The sequence below is a fragment of the Podarcis melisellensis genome, assembly GCF_964234715.1.
Source record: "Podarcis melisellensis genome assembly, chromosome: 14".
Taxonomy (NCBI): domain Eukaryota; kingdom Metazoa; phylum Chordata; class Lepidosauria; order Squamata; family Lacertidae; genus Podarcis; species Podarcis melisellensis.
Window position 1 is genome coordinate 46,056,375 of NC_138546.1, and position 20,237 is coordinate 46,076,611.

Here is a 20,237-nt window from a genome sequence, read left to right on the forward strand (position 1 = left end):
AGTATTATTGCATGGGCTATGCAGCAGTTAACCGGAGATCTTTGTTTCCAAAGAGTAAACGACGCTAGGCCTAAGGGCACTTCCAGACACAATGCCAATGAAAGTGCCGGGTGCTGTAAAAGGGTGTCGCCCAGCATGTGATGTTATTGTCACTCCTTTAAAAAGGGTGTCACCCAGAATGCGATGTTATTGTGGTGCTAGCAGCAGCCAGCCCAGACTACCAGTCACGTAGAAAAACAACCTGATCCATAGGTCACTTATGCAAAATGACTCGGCTCCACTTGCTAGCATCTCCTTGCTGAAACCCTGGAGAGCTGCTGCCGGTCAGTGTCGAACCAATGTAGTCTGGCTTGGTATAAGGCAGCCGTCCTATGTCTCTATTTGTTTTATTATATTTACACATAAAATTGCATGCTGAGGAATCAAGGAAAAAAATATGCTCAAGAGTGGGAAAAATGGCATAAAACTCGCTCACATGACAGGGTAAATGAAATCAATTTAAGGCAGCATATAGAACAAAACACAGATGATCCCTGTCTAATAATTGATTCCCCAGAGTAGGTGCTGCTATGTTAAACACAACCTTCTGGCTGCAAAACAGATGTCATAAGAAACATCCCTAGAAACACCCTAAGAGGAATGCATGTTCTGTTTTCCATGCAACTAGATTTTCAGCATTTTCCGATTATCAAACCCACTTTCTGTAGAAGAGCTACAGCTGTTATTCAGAAAACAAAATGCTAAAGAAGATGAGTTGTTTCTTCTGCCAGAAATGTGGCAGAACAAATAAGCTGGGCATGGGAAATATTTAGGGAGTCTGGTGTCATTCACTTGCAGAGGGCAAACTTTTTCCTTCTAAGCAACCATAAAATCAAAGGGCCTGGGTCAGCTTTCTTGGTTCTAAGTCGTGTAATAGATAAGACTGTTCTCTGAAAGGCTATTATCTGCTTCCTTAAGCATCATCCTAAATCGGGAACAGCCCCTGATTCTGGAAGGAGATGCAACCTCTGGGGGAATGCCAGGGCAAAACCTGAGGAGGAGGCCAGGAAAAAAGTAAGTGTCTGATTGTATTTCTTAATAGCCTTCCAACGTGACATCTATTTAGATTAGAATTTATCATGGTGATCCCAAAACAGGCATTTTCTTCTGCTGTATGCATTATGGAACTCCCTTCCCTCTGCCATACGTGAAGCAGAAACCATCAGTTACATCAGATCTCATGTAGAGTCATATTTTTGACCAGGGCCCTATTTTTGTTTCTCTCCACTTTCTGAATTCCTGCTCTCCATATGCCTTTGAAGTGCTATTTTATTCTGGATTTTTGTTTTAATAATATTGAGTTGTAGCCAAGTTGTACTCTGAGTAGGCCCAAGGGCACAAATTGACCTAAATTGGTCATATCCATCAATTTCAATGGGTCTAATCTGACTAGGAGTAGTATTTCATATAGCCCATTCATTTCAATAGATCTATTCCTTAGAAATTAAAAAGTAAAGGTAAAGGTAAAGGACCCCTGACAGTTAACTCCAGTTGCGAATGACTCTGGGGTTGCGGCGCTCATCTCGATCTATAGGCCGAGGGAGCCGACGTTTGTCCGCAGTTTTTCTGGGTCATGTGGCCAGCATGACTAAGCCGCTTCTGGAGAAGCCAGAGCAGTGCATGGAAACGCCGTTTACCTTCCCACTGGAGTGGTACCTATTTATCTACTTGCACTTTGACGTGCTTTCGAACTGCTAGGTTGGCAGGAGAAGGGACCGAGCAACGGGAGCTCACCCCGTCGCAGGTATTCGAACCGCCGACCTTCTGATTGGCAAGCCCTAGGCTCAGTGGTTTAGACCACAGTGCCACCCGCATCCTTAGAACTTAGTTGGGTGTATTTACTTATTTTATCAACATTTCTATACCACCTGCGTGTAAAAAAAATAAAAATCAAAGCAGTTTACAAAATTATCAGTGAAAACAGTTGAAAACAACAATTTAAAACATTTTTTTTAAAACAGTCCATGGTTAAGCTAAAAACCAGATTAAAGCGCATGTCATCATTCTCCGTATCTGGATAGGCTTCCCTGAATAAAAAAGTTTTTTACAGGCACTGAAAAGAGTACGCTGAAGGTGCATGCCTGATCAAATGGGAATCTCTTGGGTCAAATGGGCACCTATTGGGTCAGGTGATCTTACAGCTTCAGCCCATTGTTTATTTTTGTTGTTGCTGTACACCACTTACATATATTTTTAATCATTAAGCAGTTTATAAAGGCTTGTAGTTGATTAATTTAAAACAGTGCTACCCTGAGAGCCAGTATAAAGTAATGGTTAGTGTTGGGCAGGAAGAGCCAGATTTAAATCTCCACCAAGCATGTTTTATAACCTTGAGTGATGGCACTTCCAGACTGTTGCTGCTTTTGAATGGAATCGATTGCATACCGGCAAATTCAAGTCAAGCAGTGAGAAAAGCAGGTGGAAAATGCACCGGAAGAGGTGGAATAACACTTGTTTGGTGCAGCATCCCATCACCCCCCCCCCCTTGCAATCAAATTGGAACGAAGGCTCAACAAATAGCCAGCATTGCCTAACCTTTCCCTCAACCATTTTGCAGACAGTATGGGGTGAATGCTTCACAAACAGCTGGTTGCTGTCCTTTCCTCATAACAAGTCGGGGTGTGATGGAATTGTTAAAGAGAGAGAGAACCATGTTTACTGCTCTCAGCTCCTTGGGGGGAATTGTTAAATTAGAAGGCGATGCAGAAGCGCCATTCTTAAAGGGGGGTGGGCATCCTTCCATGCCAAGTCTCTGCTTTGTCTGAGGTTTGGCAAGGGATGCTCCTAGAAGTGCCAAACATCAAATAATGGCTGTTGCCATTGGCACAAATCCATTTTGCATGCTATCCCAGATACCCCAAAGTTAAGATTAGGACTGCAGCCCTGTACACATTTACCTGGAAGTGAACCCCATTGTACTCCATTGGGCTTACTTCTGAGTAGACGTGGGCTTCTTCTATGGGACCTTATGACACACTTTTATGTTTTTATACGTGGGAGAGGAAACTTATAAAACATACATGCAGATGGCATCATTTCTTCTGAGTTGCTACTTCATTCTGCTATAGTACATAAGGGAAATAAAACAGTCCCTGGGGCAGGGGTGGGGGGTGGCAGATGTAAACATTCAGATAGCATCACAGCTGATTTGCATTTTATGATTGTTCTCTGAAATGCCCAGCCTTTGTGTGCCTATAGCGTCATAATATTTCCATATTCCTGTAAATGTCTTCCACCTTATCACCTCTGCCTGTGATGCAGCGCTTTGATGAGAATTGTTGTCCATTTCTGACGGACTCTCCCTTAGGCAAACACACAATGCTCATTTTATACACTGTTGAGTTTTGTTGATATCATTGACTTGTTTGCCTTGTGGTCAGCTTCCAGGCCACAGAGCAAAATCAATCCCTGGAAGGTATCCAAATATATCATTGTCTCGTCTGTGACAAAGTCTTGGCACTAACCTCAGAGGAAAGTAGTTAATGGACTTTATATTGTTGTGGTCTGAGGGCCAATGTACGTGTTGCATCAATGCTCAGGTTGGCTTTGTGTACTTAATTAAAGGACTGCAACTCCCCACATGAGCCAACCTGTACCTGGCGTTTGCCATCTGAGGGGGCAGCATGAGAATGGACCTTTTTGGTGCTGCTTTGACATTTTGCTGTGTTCCTAACACAGCAACAAAGTCCTGTGACTCACCCTACCATGACCAAAATTAGTTTATATATTTCAGCTGTGCTCAAGAACTATTTCTGCAATGTAATTGAGTTGGCAAATAAATGTTTAATAATGGGGGCATAATCAGTTTCTGGATTTTCTCCTTCTTGCAAACATCTTACACTGGGATTTCTGTACAGTACATTATTCTGGCACTACAGTCAAATGCACTGGCAAATAATTAGCGTAGATTTTATTGCTGAGGAATGCTGTGTGCATGACTAGCTGTTCTGGGATTCCTAGTTAGGTTAGGTTGTCCTGATATCTTAAATCAGTGCCTTCTAAACAACACATTAGTAAATATTTTTTCAGTTCCTCAGAAGGAGGTTTACATTTTCTTATGATACATTCTGAAGGTGTATTAAAGTTAGGCAATTCATTTTTACTGAGGTCAGTGGTCCATGTATGTAAATAATGTCTGCTATACATAAAACCATCATCTGCTCTGTAGATCTTCTTTCAGCTTTTGGTTATATACATAAACTTCATAATCTTTGACAAGCTCCAAGATACTTTAAGAACAATCTTATTGACCATGAATATATCAGCTTGCCTGGTTCTTTCTTTGAGGACTGACTTTGTGTCCTCCTGCCATCTCAGGTGTGATGGTGAGCCAAATGAGATGGGTTTTCTGATGTTGGTGGTCAAAGGTGATGGGTGTTGTGCCCCAACATCTGGAGGGCATTGGCCACGGGATGGGTGGGGCTCTCCTAGTCAATTCATATCTTGGCAGCCTTGCAAACCCTCATATGGACCTTCACTCCCTTGCTGCAGGCTGTCCTTTCCACAGCCATATCTCTACACGGAGGCACGGAGGGAGAAGTACCAGAGGAGCAAAATTCACCAGAAAGTCCAGCAGTTCAAGCGCTTCATTGAGAATTATCGTCGCCACATCATCTGCGTGGTGATATTCTCAGCCATCACGGTTGGGGTCTTTGTGGAGAGGGCATACTGTGAGTTACCAGCCTATTTAGCTCCACCAAGCCAACTGCTGCGCCCAGGACCTAGCGTGGCCAGCCAGGGCCGGAACTCCACATCCTCATTCATTGAGGAAGGAGAAATGTCTGTCTCCAGAGGAGGCAGTGAGTGGCAGCCCCAGCTAAGGATGCCACCACGTACGTATCTGCTTGCAGCACAAACTAACGCCAGACTCAAAAAAAGCGAGACCCAAGACTGCTGCAAGTAGAGCTCATTAATTGCTAACGAGAGAAGTTTGTTGCTAAACTTCCCGGTCCTGCTTTTTAGTGGCTGCTTTAGAGAACCCAGACCTATAGGGTCACAACTTGAGTTGCAGTGCTGTTGCTGTAAAATGAAGCTGAATAGCTCCACTATAACCCAGACCCCACCCCACTGAGCATGCAGTAAGAAGCAGGGGGGAAGTTCTTTCAGGGTGTGAGCATATATAGTAACAAAACATGTTATTTAGAATGGCTTTGCATTGCCTTGCTTTTCCCCAGGAAGTAGTAAAGGGCTTGTACGGCATGCCAGCATGTTTATAACCCAAGCCTGCTGAGAGGGGAGAATGGGAGCGTGTAAGGTCCTCGTTCCTGCAGCAAACCCTTTCTCCTCTGTCTCTAGATTATGGATTTGCATCGCCACCCACAGGAATTGCAGATACCACCTTTGTGGGCATCCTCATCTCTCGGGGAGCAGGAGCCAGCATCTCCTTCATGTACTCATTTATCCTGCTCACCATGTGTCGAAACCTCATCACTTTTCTGCGGGAGACCTTTTTCAATCGCTACATCCCTTTTGATTCTGCTGTGGACTTCCACCGTTGGATTGCAACCGGAGCCCTGATCTTTTCAGGTAGATTCTGAGAGGTCCTGCACACGTGCTCAAATGCCTATGCACATCTTGCTTGGGTCGGCGAGGCACCTTGTAAAATAAAATTTCCAGGGAAAATAAATTATAACGATTAAATAATGATACGAGGAAAGTGCGTATCTACAGGACCGTCTCTCCCAGTATGTCCCGCAGAGGACCCTAAGGTCCATAAATAGCAACACCCTAGAGGTCCCGGGCCCTAAGGAAGTTAGATTAGCCTCAACCAGGGCCAGGGCCTTTTCAACACTGGCTCCGACCTGGTCGAATGCTCTGTCTCATGAGACCAGGGCCCTGTGGGATCTGATTTCTTTCCGCAGGGCCTTTAAGACAGAGTTGTTCCGCCTGGCCTTTGGCTTGGAATCAACTTGATCCCCTTCCCCTCTTTCCTTTTTCCTTTCTCCTTCTGTGATGGGGACTTACCTGGCTTTTTTCTGGCCCATGTACGACCAGTCTGGAGAGTTGGCCTTGGTGTAGATTTGACGTTTTCATCCCCAAAAAGTTTCTGATTTGAGTTTCTACTGAAATGAGGCTGCATTTTAAAGTTGTATTTTAATCTTGTTTTTAAGTTGTATTTTAATCAATTGTTTTATACCTGGTGTTAGCTGCCCTGAGCCCAGTTGTGGCTGGAGAGGGTGGGGTATAAATAAGAATACGTAATAATTAGTAGTAGTAGTAGTAGTAGTAGTAGTAGTATTATCCACCTAAGAGCAAAATGTTGCCACGATAAAATACAATAAAAAGTACAAGAGCTAAGATCACCATCAAATACAGGAGCTGAAGACCACCAGCCGAAACACATACACTGACAAACGACACCTTAAAAAACCTAAGAGAAGTCCGCTTACCTCCTTAGGTGGGTGTCTTTGCGGCCAGGCCTCAGCCCCCCCCCCAGTGATCCGGCCAGGGGGCAGAGACTGGCATCCTGCTTGCTGGTGCTTGGCCACACCCATGGGGCTGCGCTCAGGGAGCGGGTTCAGCTGGGCGGTTCCACGGGAAATTCAAAGCATAGCCTCAGGGAATTGGCCTCTCTTGCCCCTTGCTGGATCACTGTGGCTCATGGGGCCTTGGCACACAACGGAAAAGTATTTGCTGAGTACCAATAGGAGAGTGATGTAGGTGCCAAGTGAGGAACCTAACCTGGGAAGCTGCTTTATAGTAAGTCAGTGTTGTCTACTCTGACTGGGAGCAGCTATCTCATGATCAACGCTGTTTTGTAACAACAAAACAAATGCTTGTGTCAGGGAACTGCCATCAGAGCCAGAGGGAGAGGGAGGGCTCCAGAGGGGTTCAGGAGAGCGTCCCAGGAGGGAGAGAAGCAGCCCATCTGCTGGGGAAGGAATTCAGCATAGCACCAGTGGAGAAGGGGGGCAGATGGGGGAATCGGCGAGGTGCCTCCATGACTCCTCGCCGGAGACGAGCGGGGAGAGCACGGGTCCTCCGCTGCCCACACCCTCCCTGCGCAGAAGGCTTCCGCGCAGGGAGAGTAGGTGGAGACTAGGCGTCAAAGAGCTTCTTTGCTGGAAGAAGTTCAAGAAATGCCCACTGACGGATTCTGCCAGCGATTGAGACAGCCACGGGTGAGAGGCTGTCCAGACAGAAAGGGTTCACCCAGGTAATCTAGCCAGGTGTGGTATCGATTTACGCATGAGCTACCCCTAGAACCATTACAGCTTGCTTGCAAAGTGGGACTTTCCCCACATTTCATTTCTACTACAGCCCCTGCCACCTGCCAGAAAAGCCACTCCTGAGGGTTGCGGGTTCCAAACGGCATGCAGTTTATGTAGGGATGGGTGAATTTGTTAATTTCCGTTTTTTAAGTTTCTCATTTTCCCCCATCTAAAATTCAGTTTTTCACATTTCCACAGCCATCTGCAACCTCACATAAATAAATAAATAAGTCCTGAAAATTCTTTCTCTCTCCTAATTTTATTTATTCCTCCTAATGAACACATCTTGCCTGCAGTTTTGATTAATGCACACATTTTTGCAAGGAACTTGTATTAATAGAATGCATTTTATGTTATTTCCACGGTTATCTTTTATGCATGTTTCCCCCTAATATATTCATTTAATTCATATACGTTGTTTGGAGGGAAAACTGCACAATGAAAGTCAGAGAAGTGCAACTTTCAAAGAGTTAGCTGTGTTTCAGTTCAAGGACTGTGAATTTGCTTTTAAAAAAAGAAAGAAAAAAGAATGCAAACAGCCTGGAACAGATTTGAAATTGCTTTAATAGTTGTTGCTGTGAATGCATTCTCTCACTATTTTTGCCCCCTGCAGTTCTGCATACTCTGGGCCATATTGTGAATGTCTACATCTTCTCAGTCACCCCTCTCAGTGTCCTGTCCTGCCTCTTCTCCAACACCTTTACAAACGATGGGTAAGTTGGGAGTGCCTTCTCCCCCTTCGTACATACCGTATTTTTTGCTCAATAAGATGCACCCAACCACAAGACACACCTAGGTTTTAGAGGAGGAAAGCAACGCAAAGCCTCTTGAGCGAAGAGGCAGGAGCGCTCCCGCTGCACACAAGAGGCTTTGCGTGGCTATCCCTGAAGCCAGGAGAGCAAGAGGGATCACTGCACACCGATCCCTCTTGCTCTTCTGGCTTCAGCGATAGCTGCGCAGCCTGCATTTGCTCCATAAGACACACACACATTTCCCCTTACTTTTTAGGAGGAGGAAAGTGAGTCTTATAGAGCGAAAAATATGGTAATAGCTGAAGAATGCAAAGGAGCGCTGGTCAACCCAATTGGCTGGAGAAAGAACGGAAGCCATGATCTTTGAGCATTTTGTGCAGTTAGAGTATTTTCTTACCGTTGTTTTAGCATGGGAAGCCCAATACTTCTTTGGTAGATTTTGAAATATTGAACCAGTCTTGTGAATACCCCAAAAGTCCTGTCTAGGCAACATTCTAAACCATGGGTAGGCAAACTAAGGCCTGGGGGCCGGATCCAGCCCAATCACCTTCTAAATCCGGCTCTTGGGTGGTCTGGGAATCAGCGTGTTTTTACATTAGTTGAATGCGTGCTTTTATTTAAAATGCACCTCTGGGTTATTTGTGGGGCATAGGAATTCATTCATTCCCCTCCCCCCCAAAAAAATATAGTCCGGCCCCCCACAAGGTCTGAGGGACAGTGGACTGGCCCCCTGCTGAAAAAAGTTTGCTGACCCCTGTAACAGAGGCATTGAAACCAGCTGCATTGAATGCACATGCCCTATTTTCACAAGATTTCTTCAACTTAGGCCCAAAGGAGAGGTCAAGATTCCTTGCCTTAAAATAATAGTAGAGTGGTACCTCGGGTTACATACACTTCAGGTTACAGACGTTTCAGGTTACAGACTCCGCTAACCCAGAAATAGTACCTTGGGTTAAGAACTTTGCTTCAGGATGAGAACAGAAATCGTGCTCCGGCAGCGCGGCAGCAGCGGGAGGCCCCATTAGCTAAAGTGGTGCTTCAGGTTAAGAACAGTTTCAGGTTAAGAACAGACCTCCGGAACGAATTAAGTACATAACCAGAGGTACCACTGTAATGATGACTCATACATGATTTCTTTCAAGATCAGGGAGTGATGATGGTATTCATCCTTTCCTCTGTATCCCCAGTCTGTATCACTGCACCTTCAAAACTTTTATGTTTTTCCTCTGTATAGTAAGCAATGACTTTGGGGGGAAACCGCACAGGGCAAAGGCAAGGGTTCGCTTTCTCTCCTGCAGTTCCCCTCTTTTCAGTGCCATCACGTGGAGCTGCTTATTTCCAAAAACAGCAGTTAAGACAAATAAATAACACTTGGGCTGCAATTCTAATTGTCAATAGCACTTTCGTTCCAGTCTGCATTGCTTGTGCTTATCAAGGCTTTACATTGTGCCATCATTTCTTATCTTTCCAGGTCACAGTTTCCTCGCAAATATTATTGGTGGTTTTTTGAGACTGTCCCAGGTAAGGGCAGGTGGAGGTGTGGGCTCTTGGAGGGTGGGTGGGTTGCAGCAGCAGGACCATAGCTGTCAACTGTCCCTTATTTGGCGGGAAACTCCCTTATCCCAGCTCTGTGTCCTGCTGCTGTCCCTTATTGATGATGTTCCTTAAATTTCCTGGGTTTCAAAGGAAGCAGCTCCTCTCCCTCCCTCCCTGCTGGCCAGGGAGGAGGGAGGCTCCAACTGTGTTGCTTGGCTGCGTTGCTCACCCAATAAGGAGTCTAAGAACGACTGGGGGTGGAGCTTGCATGCCTTGTGCCAAACAAATCAGCTGCAGTGGTTTTCCTTGCTGCATCCCCTTTGCCCTGTTGCTGCGCTGTGGGAACCACCGCTTGAGGCTTCGTTTGGCTGCTAGCTGGGCTTTCTGCCTTTGGCTCAGAGGGGCTCAGAAGATGAACATACCTGTGCCTGGAAAATCCCTTATTTTGGCTGCTGATCCCTTATTTTTGAGGCTGCTAGCCCCTTATTTTCAAATCTGTAAGTTGAGCAGGACCACACATGGCGGCTGTCTGTTTTAACACGTGTTCCTCTTTTTTCCCTTTCTCTCTCAGGCATGACTGGGGTGCTCCTTCTGGTTGTCCTCGCAATTATGTATGTCTTTGCAACTCACTATTTCCGGCGAATCAGCTTCCAGGGGTTCTGGATCACTCACCATCTCTACGTGCTTCTCTATATCCTGGTAACTCACTCTGGAGCCCTGCCTCTACCCTAGTGCCATTGTAACAAATGGCACACCCACACACCATCCATTTAAAGCTTGCACAAAGCTGCAGTTCCCAGCACCCTTAATAAACCACAGTTTCCAGGATTCTTGGGAGGAAACCGTGTGCTTTAAATGCATCGTGTGGATGTGACCAAATGTAAACAATACACACTGTGTCAGGATTTGGGGGAGATTGGCATTTGCAGTTTCTGCAGTGAGGAAGCCCATGTTCTCCATCCTGCTGTGCTGGATAGATCAGTGTTCTGGCTCGGCATGAGGCAGGTTTGGATGTTCATGGAAGCTTCTGGGTAGGAATATATAGCTCTTTGCTTGTGCAAGATCCTTTGGTGCTCTGCCTGCCCACTTGAGCACCGTCGTGGAAGAAGAGGTTTTTCTTTTCTGCTCAATGCAATATAACTGAAGTGTTGGGTTGTGATGTCTCCTCCAGGTTATCATCCACGGCAGCTACGCTCTGATCCAGCAGCCCCGCTTCCACATTTATTTCATTGTCCCAGCCCTTATCTATGGGGCAGACAAGCTCATCAGCCTGAGCAGGAAGAAGGTGGAAATGGCTGTTGTGAAGGCTGAACTTCTCCCATCAGGTACAACTTCTGGTGCTGGTCCTCTCTCTGTTTAAAATACGGTGGGAGGAACTTCCTGTCCTTGATCTATCACTAGTAACATCTAAGACAAGTGAGGAACAATTTCCAGCCCAGGGACCACATTCTGGGCAACCTTGCAAGAGTCACAGGCCTGTGGTGGGTGGGGACAAATGCAGAAGTGGGTGGAGCAAGGTATGTAAAGTAGGGTGTGTTCTTCCACAGACCACTCACAGTCCTTCATCTGGACAAGCAAGAAGCCCTGTCAGAGATCATGGACACATTCCAGCCAGGCAGAAACACTCCTGATTTGAAGCAGGGCCAATGAGGGGGTGTGGCCTGGAGAGGGGCATGGCCTGGCGGAACTTCTGAGGGCTAAAGAGCTGCATTTGGCCATGGCACCTGAGGTTCCACACCCCTGATCTAAGATGACCCTACCCTCCATCTCTGGTGCTAGGCTGCCATATTTGTCAGTGGCAGGAGCTGTTCTTCAAGGCAGCAGGGCTGTCTTGAAGAGATCTTTCTCAGGGGAGGGACTGGGAGGAAGGAAATGCTCCTTCTGGGCAGGAACAACTTTGACAACAGGAGCAGCTTAGGGCTCTTACTGGGCCCAGACAGGGGCAGCTCAGCCTGCTTAGCTGGGATTTGAGTGGACGGTATTGGGACTAGATACCTTTAGCTGAGATTTCAGATGACTAGATGACCCTTGGAGTCGCTTACAATTCTGTGACTTGTGCCTTAATGGCAAACATGCTCAGGCCCCTCTTTTTTTCTTGGCTCAGGAGTCACTCGCCTCCAGTTCCAGAGGCCCCAGGACTTTGACTACAGGTCTGGGCAATGGGTGCGGATTGCCTGCTTATCTCTGGGGACCACTGAGTACCACCCCTTCACGTTGACCTCTGCCCCCCATGAGGACACATTGAGCCTGCACATTCGAGCAGCTGGGCCTTGGACAACTCGGCTGCGGGAGCTTTACTCCCCAGAAAGCGTAGCAGAAATTGGCAAATATCCCAAGGTAAGGCTATAACGTCTCGTTCTCTCCACCTCACCCACCCTAGCATAGATTTAAAGAACCACGGTACAGAAATGTCTTCAATAGATACTTAAAAGCACTTGTGCTTTCTGGTTCCAACCACAGAATTGCTTCCTCTGCTACCAATTCAGAAAACTAAACAGGGAAGAGGAATCTGTGGCCCGCCAGACGTTGCTAGACTACAACTCCCATCATCCCTGACCATTGACCCTCATGGTTGGCGCTGATGGGAGTTGGAGTTCAGCGACACCTAGAGAGCCACAGGTTCCCCATTCCTGGCAAAATGCCATCCCTCCAATACCTACCCCAAACTATTAGTTGTAGGCAGAAGTCAGCTCTTGCTAACTAGACTTAGTGGGAGTCATCCTACTCTGTCATCTGAGCAAAGGAGCAAGCCGTGCTGGCTCTCAGGCTCCCTGAGTGGGTCCCTCTTCCTCATGTCTCATGAAATGTTTATTCTGTTCCCCTCTCCTTCTGCAACCGCTGCCTTAAGAGACCAGTCTGCAGCTATGCTGTTTTTTCTCTCTTGACCATGCCACTCTTTGAATGCTAAGGCAGGGCAGGGCAGCAGGCAGTGACACCAGGGAGGAAAAGGAAATGATCCAGCAGGCACCCTTCTGGGATGTGGGCTCAGCAGGGGCTCAATAGTGCCAAGCTCTGGCGCCAGCCCTGGAAGCAAGTGAAGTTTTGTTTTCATATCTCTCTCTCTCTCTCTCTCTCTCTCTCCAGCTCTACCTGGATGGACCTTTTGGAGAGGGGCACCAGGAATGGAACAAGTTTGAAGTGTCTGTGCTGGTGGGAGGAGGCATCGGGGTGACGCCCTTTGCTTCCATCCTCAAAGATCTCGTCTTCAAGTCATCAGTTGGGTCCAGGATCTTGTGCAAGAAGGTGAGGTTGAAGGAATGGAGAACTGGCTGGATTCTTGTCCTTGCTAGCCACTGAGTCAGTGTTAAGGGGCTTGGTGTGGTTCTCAAAGCGTAAGATGTGTCTCCCATAGCAGTTAGCAGAAGAGATGTGAACTTCACTGTGAGTCCTCTTGCACCCTTTTAAAAATATCTCTAGAGAACCTAATACACAGTACATATGCCACCATCCTGTTCCCATGGAGGTTTTGTGGACTATATAAGTAACAGAAAATGAGCAATCATATTTCTTTCATAGTTTTCCCTGACTTTAAACCAACCTCCCCCAAGCTGGTGCCGACCAGATATTGTAGGACCCCATTTCCCAGTAGCTCCAACCAGCATGACCAATGGTCAGAGATGATGGGAGTTGTAGTCCAGCAACATCTGGAGGACACCACATTTGCTACCCCAGCCATAGAAGCTTCAGCATGCTTTCCCCTAACACGGGGATGCTTAATATTCCCACGATGAAGAACTTGTGGTGTATAATCACTTGGAATTAGACCTTGAAAACTGGAGGAGTTGCAACTCTACTGAGCTTAGCTTGTTATGCACAAACAATCACTGGGCTTGGATGAGAAGATCCAAAAGGATCACAGCAGGTGATAGTGAAATGATAATGGACGCAGAGGTCAAAGCATGAAGTTCTGACATGGCCCAGTGAGGTTTCCTGGTGCAATTTAGAAAGACCAAAGGAGGTCAATGACGGGCCTCTAGATTCAGCCCATGGAGTTGAAAGAATGAGAGGAGTCCAGGTGAGCGGAGAGGTTTTGATGCAAGAGCTTGGAAGGAGGAGCCCATTTAGGAGGCGTAGGTGTCGTTTCAGGGGATTTCTGATAACAGCCTTGCTCACTTTCCCCTTGTTCACAGATCTATTTCATTTGGGTGACGCGGACTCAGCGGCAGTTTGAGTGGATGGCCGACATCATCCGAGAGGTGGAGGAGAACGATCAGTGCGATCTGGTCTCCGTGCACATCTACATCACACAGCTAGCGGAGAAGTTTGACCTGCGCACCACCATGCTGGTGAGTCCCTACATGCTAAAACTGCAGAGCAGCCAGACACAAGGCCATATGTGCGGAAAACCTGAATTGACATTGGTTCTGATTCCGCTTTAAAGAGCAGGTTTTCGCAGGGAAAGCTCGGGGCAAAATAGAAAAAAATGCTTGGGCACAGAGTGTTAAAGTGGGGACATCTGCCTGGAAGCAGCAAGGCAAAAGGTTAAATCTGGCTAAGCCCTAAGTTTTTTACATATGAAGATAAAAGCAAAAGCACAACACCAGTGACCTTCCCAGTTGCTCCTGCTCTTTTTTCTGCCAGACGAGAAAAAAGGTGCTGCGCACAATTGACAAATACTGGAGCTGGTGAAGCATAGTGTATATGAGACTGGCTACAATTCAGGAAATCCCTGGTTTGAATTTATCCTTTGGCATGAATGCTATCTCAGCCTCAGTCCCCGCATTTGCAAGATAGGGATAATAATAATAATAATAATAATAATAATAATAATAATAATAATAATAATAATAATAATAATAATAATAATAATACCTACCTTAAAAGGTGGTTGTAAGGCTTGTAGTTGTGTGCAGAGTGCTTTGAACTTGTGAAAGTGTTAAGTATTATTAATTAGTAGGTCCTTCTTTTATGTATAAAATTCAATATTACTTTATTTATATTTAATAACTTTAGACATATTACCTGAGCTGTTCTGGCTGTTACCTTATTAGTTTTCTCACCAACCACATGCATTTTTTAATAAAAAAATTCAATAGTTTATGCATGAATTTATATACCACTTTTCACTTCCACATAGTTTCCCTCCCTGAAGCAGTTCACAAGGATAATAAAATAGTGAGAAGAAAATAAATTTTAAACCCATAATTAACACTAAAAATAGCAGTGTCTTCAGCCTCCGAGCATGAAGAAGTATGGAAAGTGGGTCCAAACAAAACAGTTTTAATGATCTTTCTGAAAATGGGAAAGGAGGGGATTAAAGAAGCCTTCCGGAAGAGGGAGTTTCCAAACCTAGGTGCAGCCACCAAGAAGGCCCTGTCCTGCATTTCCACCAAGCCCACGTGAGACATTGGTGGGATTGTGCAACAGAGCCTCCCCAAAGCTCTTAACAGACAGGCAGAGTTGTGCCAAAGCTGGTGGTCCTTCAGATATTCTAGATACAAATTGTATATTAAATTAAACTAGTATACCCGTAGATCTCCACATCATGTTCCTGGTTACATGCCTGGATGCTTGTTCTAACAAGACCTGCTTCTGCATTGGGGGATCTAGAATGACAAGGTGGTGATAATGGTGTCTGTGAACAGTGGGTTCCTTCCCCCGACACAAGACATACTCTGACCGTCACCGTCTCTCTTTCTAGTACATCTGCGAGCGGCACTTCCAGAAGGTCCTCAACCAGAGCTTGTTCACCGGCCTGCGCTCTGTCACCCACTTTGGTCGACCGCCATTTGTCCCTTTCTTCTGCTCACTGCAAGAGGTCCACCCTGAGGTCAGTGCTGGCAATGGGCAGAGGGCTCCTGTGGGCAGTTGTGGGATTCACTTTTGTGAATTGCATATTAACAGGCTTCATGCGACAGAGGGGATCTTATGCTAGCCAAGGGTGCTTGCTAAATGGAACACAGGAAGCTGCCGCCTCCGAGCTCAGACGTTTGCTCACTGAGATGTTTTCCCCATCATGTGCTCCCTGAGATTATTTTAAATTGGGATCCTAGGGAATGAACCGGGGGCTTTTCTGCAAGCAAAGCAGGCCAGCAGCCACAGAGCTATGGCCCCTTCCTGAAAGGATGAGGAGAGCTACCACAACCAGCTTCCTAAAGAGTAATTAGCAGTGCTGCCGGTGATGTTTCATCACTTAGCATCCCTCTGGTGCCGAGGAGAGAATTTGATCCAGCCACTGGGTCAGATTCCTATCTCTCCTGCTGTTGGGACAAAAAGCAACAATGCATTTTAGACAGTTACCTGTACCAGGGACGGCTGACGATAGACAGAAAGGGGACCTATTTTTACTCCTGTTAGTTCCTTCTTGTTGGTGTATAGATCGCTTCCTTCCATGCTTTGACTTCTTCCTTCTCCTCCAGCCAGTCTTCCTTCCTTTCTCCTAGTGTTAGGACCCCTTTCCTTTAACCTCATGACTCCAAAGTGGGTGCCTGTGAGCTTGTGCTCTGAAGTTTGCCTGAAGTTAACTTTGTTTTATTCTTTCAAGCCCCCCATAGGGAATTCAGTTGTGCTGTTGATCCAGCCACAACTTTCAGCATTTCCCCCCTTCCACTACACTCCGGCTTCTGCTAAAACCTGCTATTCTTCTCGCTATCCGCTATGCCTGAAACTAACTCGGGGAATTACGTAATAAATAAATAAATAAATGAAAAGATAACTAGATGGGTGAGAGACCATTGAACTTGTGCCAGGATTTTTTATTTTTATTTTTTAACAGCACTCTCAGGTCGGATTGACCTTTATCACATAAAAAGTATGCCATGAGTTAGTTCCTTTCCTCATTGCAGTGCTCCATTTGTATGTCGTGTAAAGAAAGAAAGATCAGCTGGTGCAATGGAGGTTTTACAGCACGATGTATGTCACACAGTAGCAATCGTCGGTTGAAAAGTCGGTCATGTGAAATCTATAAATCAGCTGCCTGCCTAGATGGCAAACATTGTGGGTTCTCCCTTATGTGTGTCTATCCCTGATTGAGGAAGGAATTTGCTCTTAAGGCACAGAAGCAGGGCCAGGAAAACCAGGCAGTGTGTGTGTGTGTGTGTGTGTTTGTGTGTGTGTGTGGAGTTGCAGCCCTTACTCTGCAATTGTAGCGGACGCACATCAAGCGAGTGAGTGGGTATTTATAGAAATCTGCATTTAGGAAAGTCTTCCTCTACACATGCTTCAGAATGAGATGGTAGAAACTTGAGGTGGTAGAATAACTAAAAAAAAGTCATGGAAGTAGAAAAGGAGGGATCCCTCTGGACTTTCATTTCATTCCACATTTGTGATTATTTGTGCTCATGATGCTATTGGGACCACCACACACAATCCCATTTCCATTTTTTGCATCTGCAGAAGTTTTGGGGACGTCACACTGCTTCACTTCCAATCAGTGCATATCCTGTAACTTCCTGCAAAGATTCTGTAACTTTTTATACCACAAATGTTCTGGAGCATGTCCTTTGTTATGGCCTTTCTGGACAGTGATCATGGGATATGACTGGGGAAGGATCGCAGGAGAAACTAAAGCAGAATAAATCACCCACTGATGCAATGTTGTTGTATCAAGAACGTGCTGCGGGATACATCCGCAATAAAACACTCGTCTGAAGAGGGGCCCCTGGGTTTAAAAATGTCCTCTCTGCTGTTCAAATGCTAGGAGAGCTGTAGCTCAGTGGTAGAGCCCATGTTTTATATGCAAAAGGAGCAAGGTTCAATCCTCCGGTATCTGCAGTTAAAACTTGAAAGGATCAGGCAACTGATGACAAGGAAAGACATTCACACTGGCGGCTGGCCTGCAGTATGTGCAGAGAATGCCAGGCTATGTAGAGAAATAGTCCGACTTCTTATAAGGCGGCTTCCTATGATTTCTTTTGTTTTAGAACATGGGGGAGCATTTCAAACTGGCGTGCCCCAAGTGTGACCTCAAATGATCCAGCTCATGTCTGCAATTTCTTCTGCTTCTCCTTCTCTTTCTCCTTCTAGAGCAGGCCTCTGCCATGGATGCATTTAGGTATCACCTGGAGCTTAGAGCCTGACCCAAGAAAGCAGGACGTGGCGCTCTCCTTTTTGCTGTTCACTTATTTTGAGACATTCATTTATTTAAAGAATGCCTATTGAGATCAAGCAGGTGCCTTCCCTGTATTCTCTTTGGCACCCGCTGAAAACATTCTTGTCTAGACAAACCTACCAAGACGCTTAGAAAGTTGATGTGAATTTTAACCTATTTTACTATTTCAACTTTTTGTATGTTTTTAACTATTGCTGTCAGATTTTCTTGTTTTAGCTTTAAGTCTTTTGAATATTGTTGTTGTTATTATTATGACAATCAAGTGGTGTATAAATTTCATGAAATAAATACATAAGATGCTCTTATAATGACCCGCTAGAGTGGAAAATTTTAAGAAGGGGCCCAAAGCTGCTGGTCCCTTGGCTGTTCCCTTTCTCCCCTCTCTTCTGCTACTGCCCAATGTGTTGGGTATTGCCTGGTGACCAAGTTCTTTTGGTTTGTTGTTTCCAGGTGAGGAAGATTGGTGTGTTCAGCTGTGGCCCTCCAGGCATGACCAAGAATGTGGAGAAAGCATGTCAGAAGATCAACAAGCGCGATCAAACCTATTTTGTCCATCACTATGAGAACTTTTAGCCCTTTAGCAGACTCTGCTGGGCTTCTGGGGGGTGAATGCCCATCTCCCCAACCAGCTGTCTTCTTTCCAGTGTGCATTATTGGACATTATTGGTTTACACTGGATTCTTACTTTTAGGACAGCTGTACTTTTTATCCCTGCGTAGAATTTTAATGCCTCTGATGCCTGAGAAGTTATTGCTGCATGGACTGGAAACATAGCTCTAGCACTCACCTGTTTGTGTGTAGATGGAAAGTGATGTGACATCGTATTCATGGAGCATTAGTGCAATGGTAAACCAGTGTGAAACTGGTTTAAGGGTCGAATTTATCTTAATGCTGCCAACGTTTTTAAGTGTACATAATTTGCCCCCGTATATTCAATAAACATTTTCTAATCTTCTCTAAACGTATGTTCTTCTTGTTCTGTTATTCTATATGTTAAGTCTGCAAGCTGCACATAATTCCATCAGCTTAAGTTGCCATTCTTCATTAGTTGGGACCTCGTTCGTTTTCCATTTTGGAGGCTAACAAAACATGGGGCACAGCAGTGGCATCCATAAATAACCTTTTATGGTGGATGTAATAATGCAATACTGAACGGTTTCGTTTATGTAAAATATGCAGGGATTTATGATATGCAAAATGAACCATGGAAAGAGAAGAAGGGAAGTCATTGATATTTTAAGAATGTTTAAATGTCAAAATTGTAAAACAGAAAATTTAATAAAGATTACACACACACACACACACATGTGAACCAACAGTGGTACCTCGGGTTAAGAACTTAATTCGTTCCGGAGGTCCATTCTTAACCTGAAACTGTTCTTAACCTGAAGCACCACTTTAGCTAATGGGGCCTCCCGCTGCTGCCGCGCCACCAGAGCACGATTTCTGTTCTCATCCTGAAGCAAAGTTCCTAACCCAAGGTACTATTTCTGGGTTAGCGGAGTCTGTAACCTGAAGCATATATAACCTGAAGCGTATGTAACCCGAGGTACCACTGTATATATGGTGTTAGATGACTCATTTAGGAAAACTCTTCACAGGGAGGGGGAATCTGTGTTGTTGTTGGACTCCAACTCCTATCAGCCCCAACCACCAGGATTTCCCATTCCCTTCATACAACTACAGTTCCTAAGGTGAGAACTGAAATGGTTATGTAGCTTTGACCATCTTAGGTGTCTGAACATCACCTAACTGCTTTGTTATGGCTTGTGTTTGTTTGCCTTTGTCATGGTTAACTGATGGCTTTCACCTTTAGAAGGAGACTTATGGTAATAACTCAGTCAGTAACTACTACAGAAACAGTTTAGCTCTGAGGACCAGATGCTGGAGTCAAACAGCCAGTGATGTAGTGGAGTAGGAACTTGAGGGAACACAACTTTGTTACAGTTCTTTCTTTTTTCTTTCTGCAGAAAGTTCAAAGTTATGATCAGGAATACAGTGGTACCTTGGTTTACAACCATATCGCGTTCCAGAGGTCTGGTTGTAAACCGAAACAGGTTGTAACTCAAGGCACGCTTTTGCCAATGGGGCCTCCCAAAAATATAAAAAATAAATGGGTTGTAATAATAAAAAATGGATAACCCCAAAAAAGGGACACACACTTCCGGGTTTGACATGGTTGTAATCCAAAACGGTTGAAATCCAAAACGGTTGCAAACCAAGCTACCACTGTAGTGTCTGCCAGTGTTGTAAAGTGGAGGGGTTATAATTAGAAGTGCATGAATCTGCCAGTTTTGGTTTTTCTCAATTTCCTATCCCGCCCCGCCCCCCATCTTAAATTCAGTTCACATTTCTGCACCCGTTTGCAAATTCTTTTTAAAGTCCTCATGAAAATTTATCCCAACACACATACTTTTGTCTGCAATTTTGCCTGATTATATGTATTTCTGCAAGCAGTTTCCCCTAATGTACTGCAGTTTCATTACTTATTTTCACTAATATGTGCAATTTCTATGCACACTTCCCCCTGATACAGCTTTTCATACCCATGTTTTGTTTGGGAAAACTGCATCACAAAATTCAAGGAAGTGCAAATTTCGAGGATAGCTATATTTAGGTTCACATATTGTTTAGGTAAGTGCTAATTAC

General features: G+C 45.2%; 1 protein-coding gene across 3 annotated transcripts in view; it reads left to right on the forward strand.

Annotated features, from left to right (window-relative positions):
* The window catches only part of LOC309356261 (dual oxidase 2-like), a 53,801-nt gene extending 35,248 nt beyond the window's left edge, over window positions 1–18,553 (forward strand). For all 3 annotated transcript variants that reach the window (XM_081887577.1, XM_081887578.1, XM_081887579.1), the window contains 12 exons: window positions 958–1,053; window positions 4,531–4,709; window positions 5,335–5,565; window positions 7,864–7,963; window positions 9,474–9,523; window positions 10,110–10,237; window positions 10,710–10,863; window positions 11,643–11,875; window positions 12,623–12,781; window positions 13,669–13,824; window positions 15,180–15,308; window positions 18,039–18,553. In XM_081887577.1, the coding sequence (XP_081743703.1) occupies window positions 958–1,053; window positions 4,531–4,709; window positions 5,335–5,565; window positions 7,864–7,963; window positions 9,474–9,523; window positions 10,110–10,237; window positions 10,710–10,863; window positions 11,643–11,875; window positions 12,623–12,781; window positions 13,669–13,824; window positions 15,180–15,308; window positions 18,039–18,161 (1,738 nt within the window). In that variant the 3' untranslated portion in view covers window positions 18,162–18,553. The remainder of the gene's footprint in view (window positions 1–957; window positions 1,054–4,530; window positions 4,710–5,334; window positions 5,566–7,863; window positions 7,964–9,473; window positions 9,524–10,109; window positions 10,238–10,709; window positions 10,864–11,642; window positions 11,876–12,622; window positions 12,782–13,668; window positions 13,825–15,179; window positions 15,309–18,038) is intronic.
* Window positions 18,554–20,237: the final 1,684 nt, after the last annotated feature.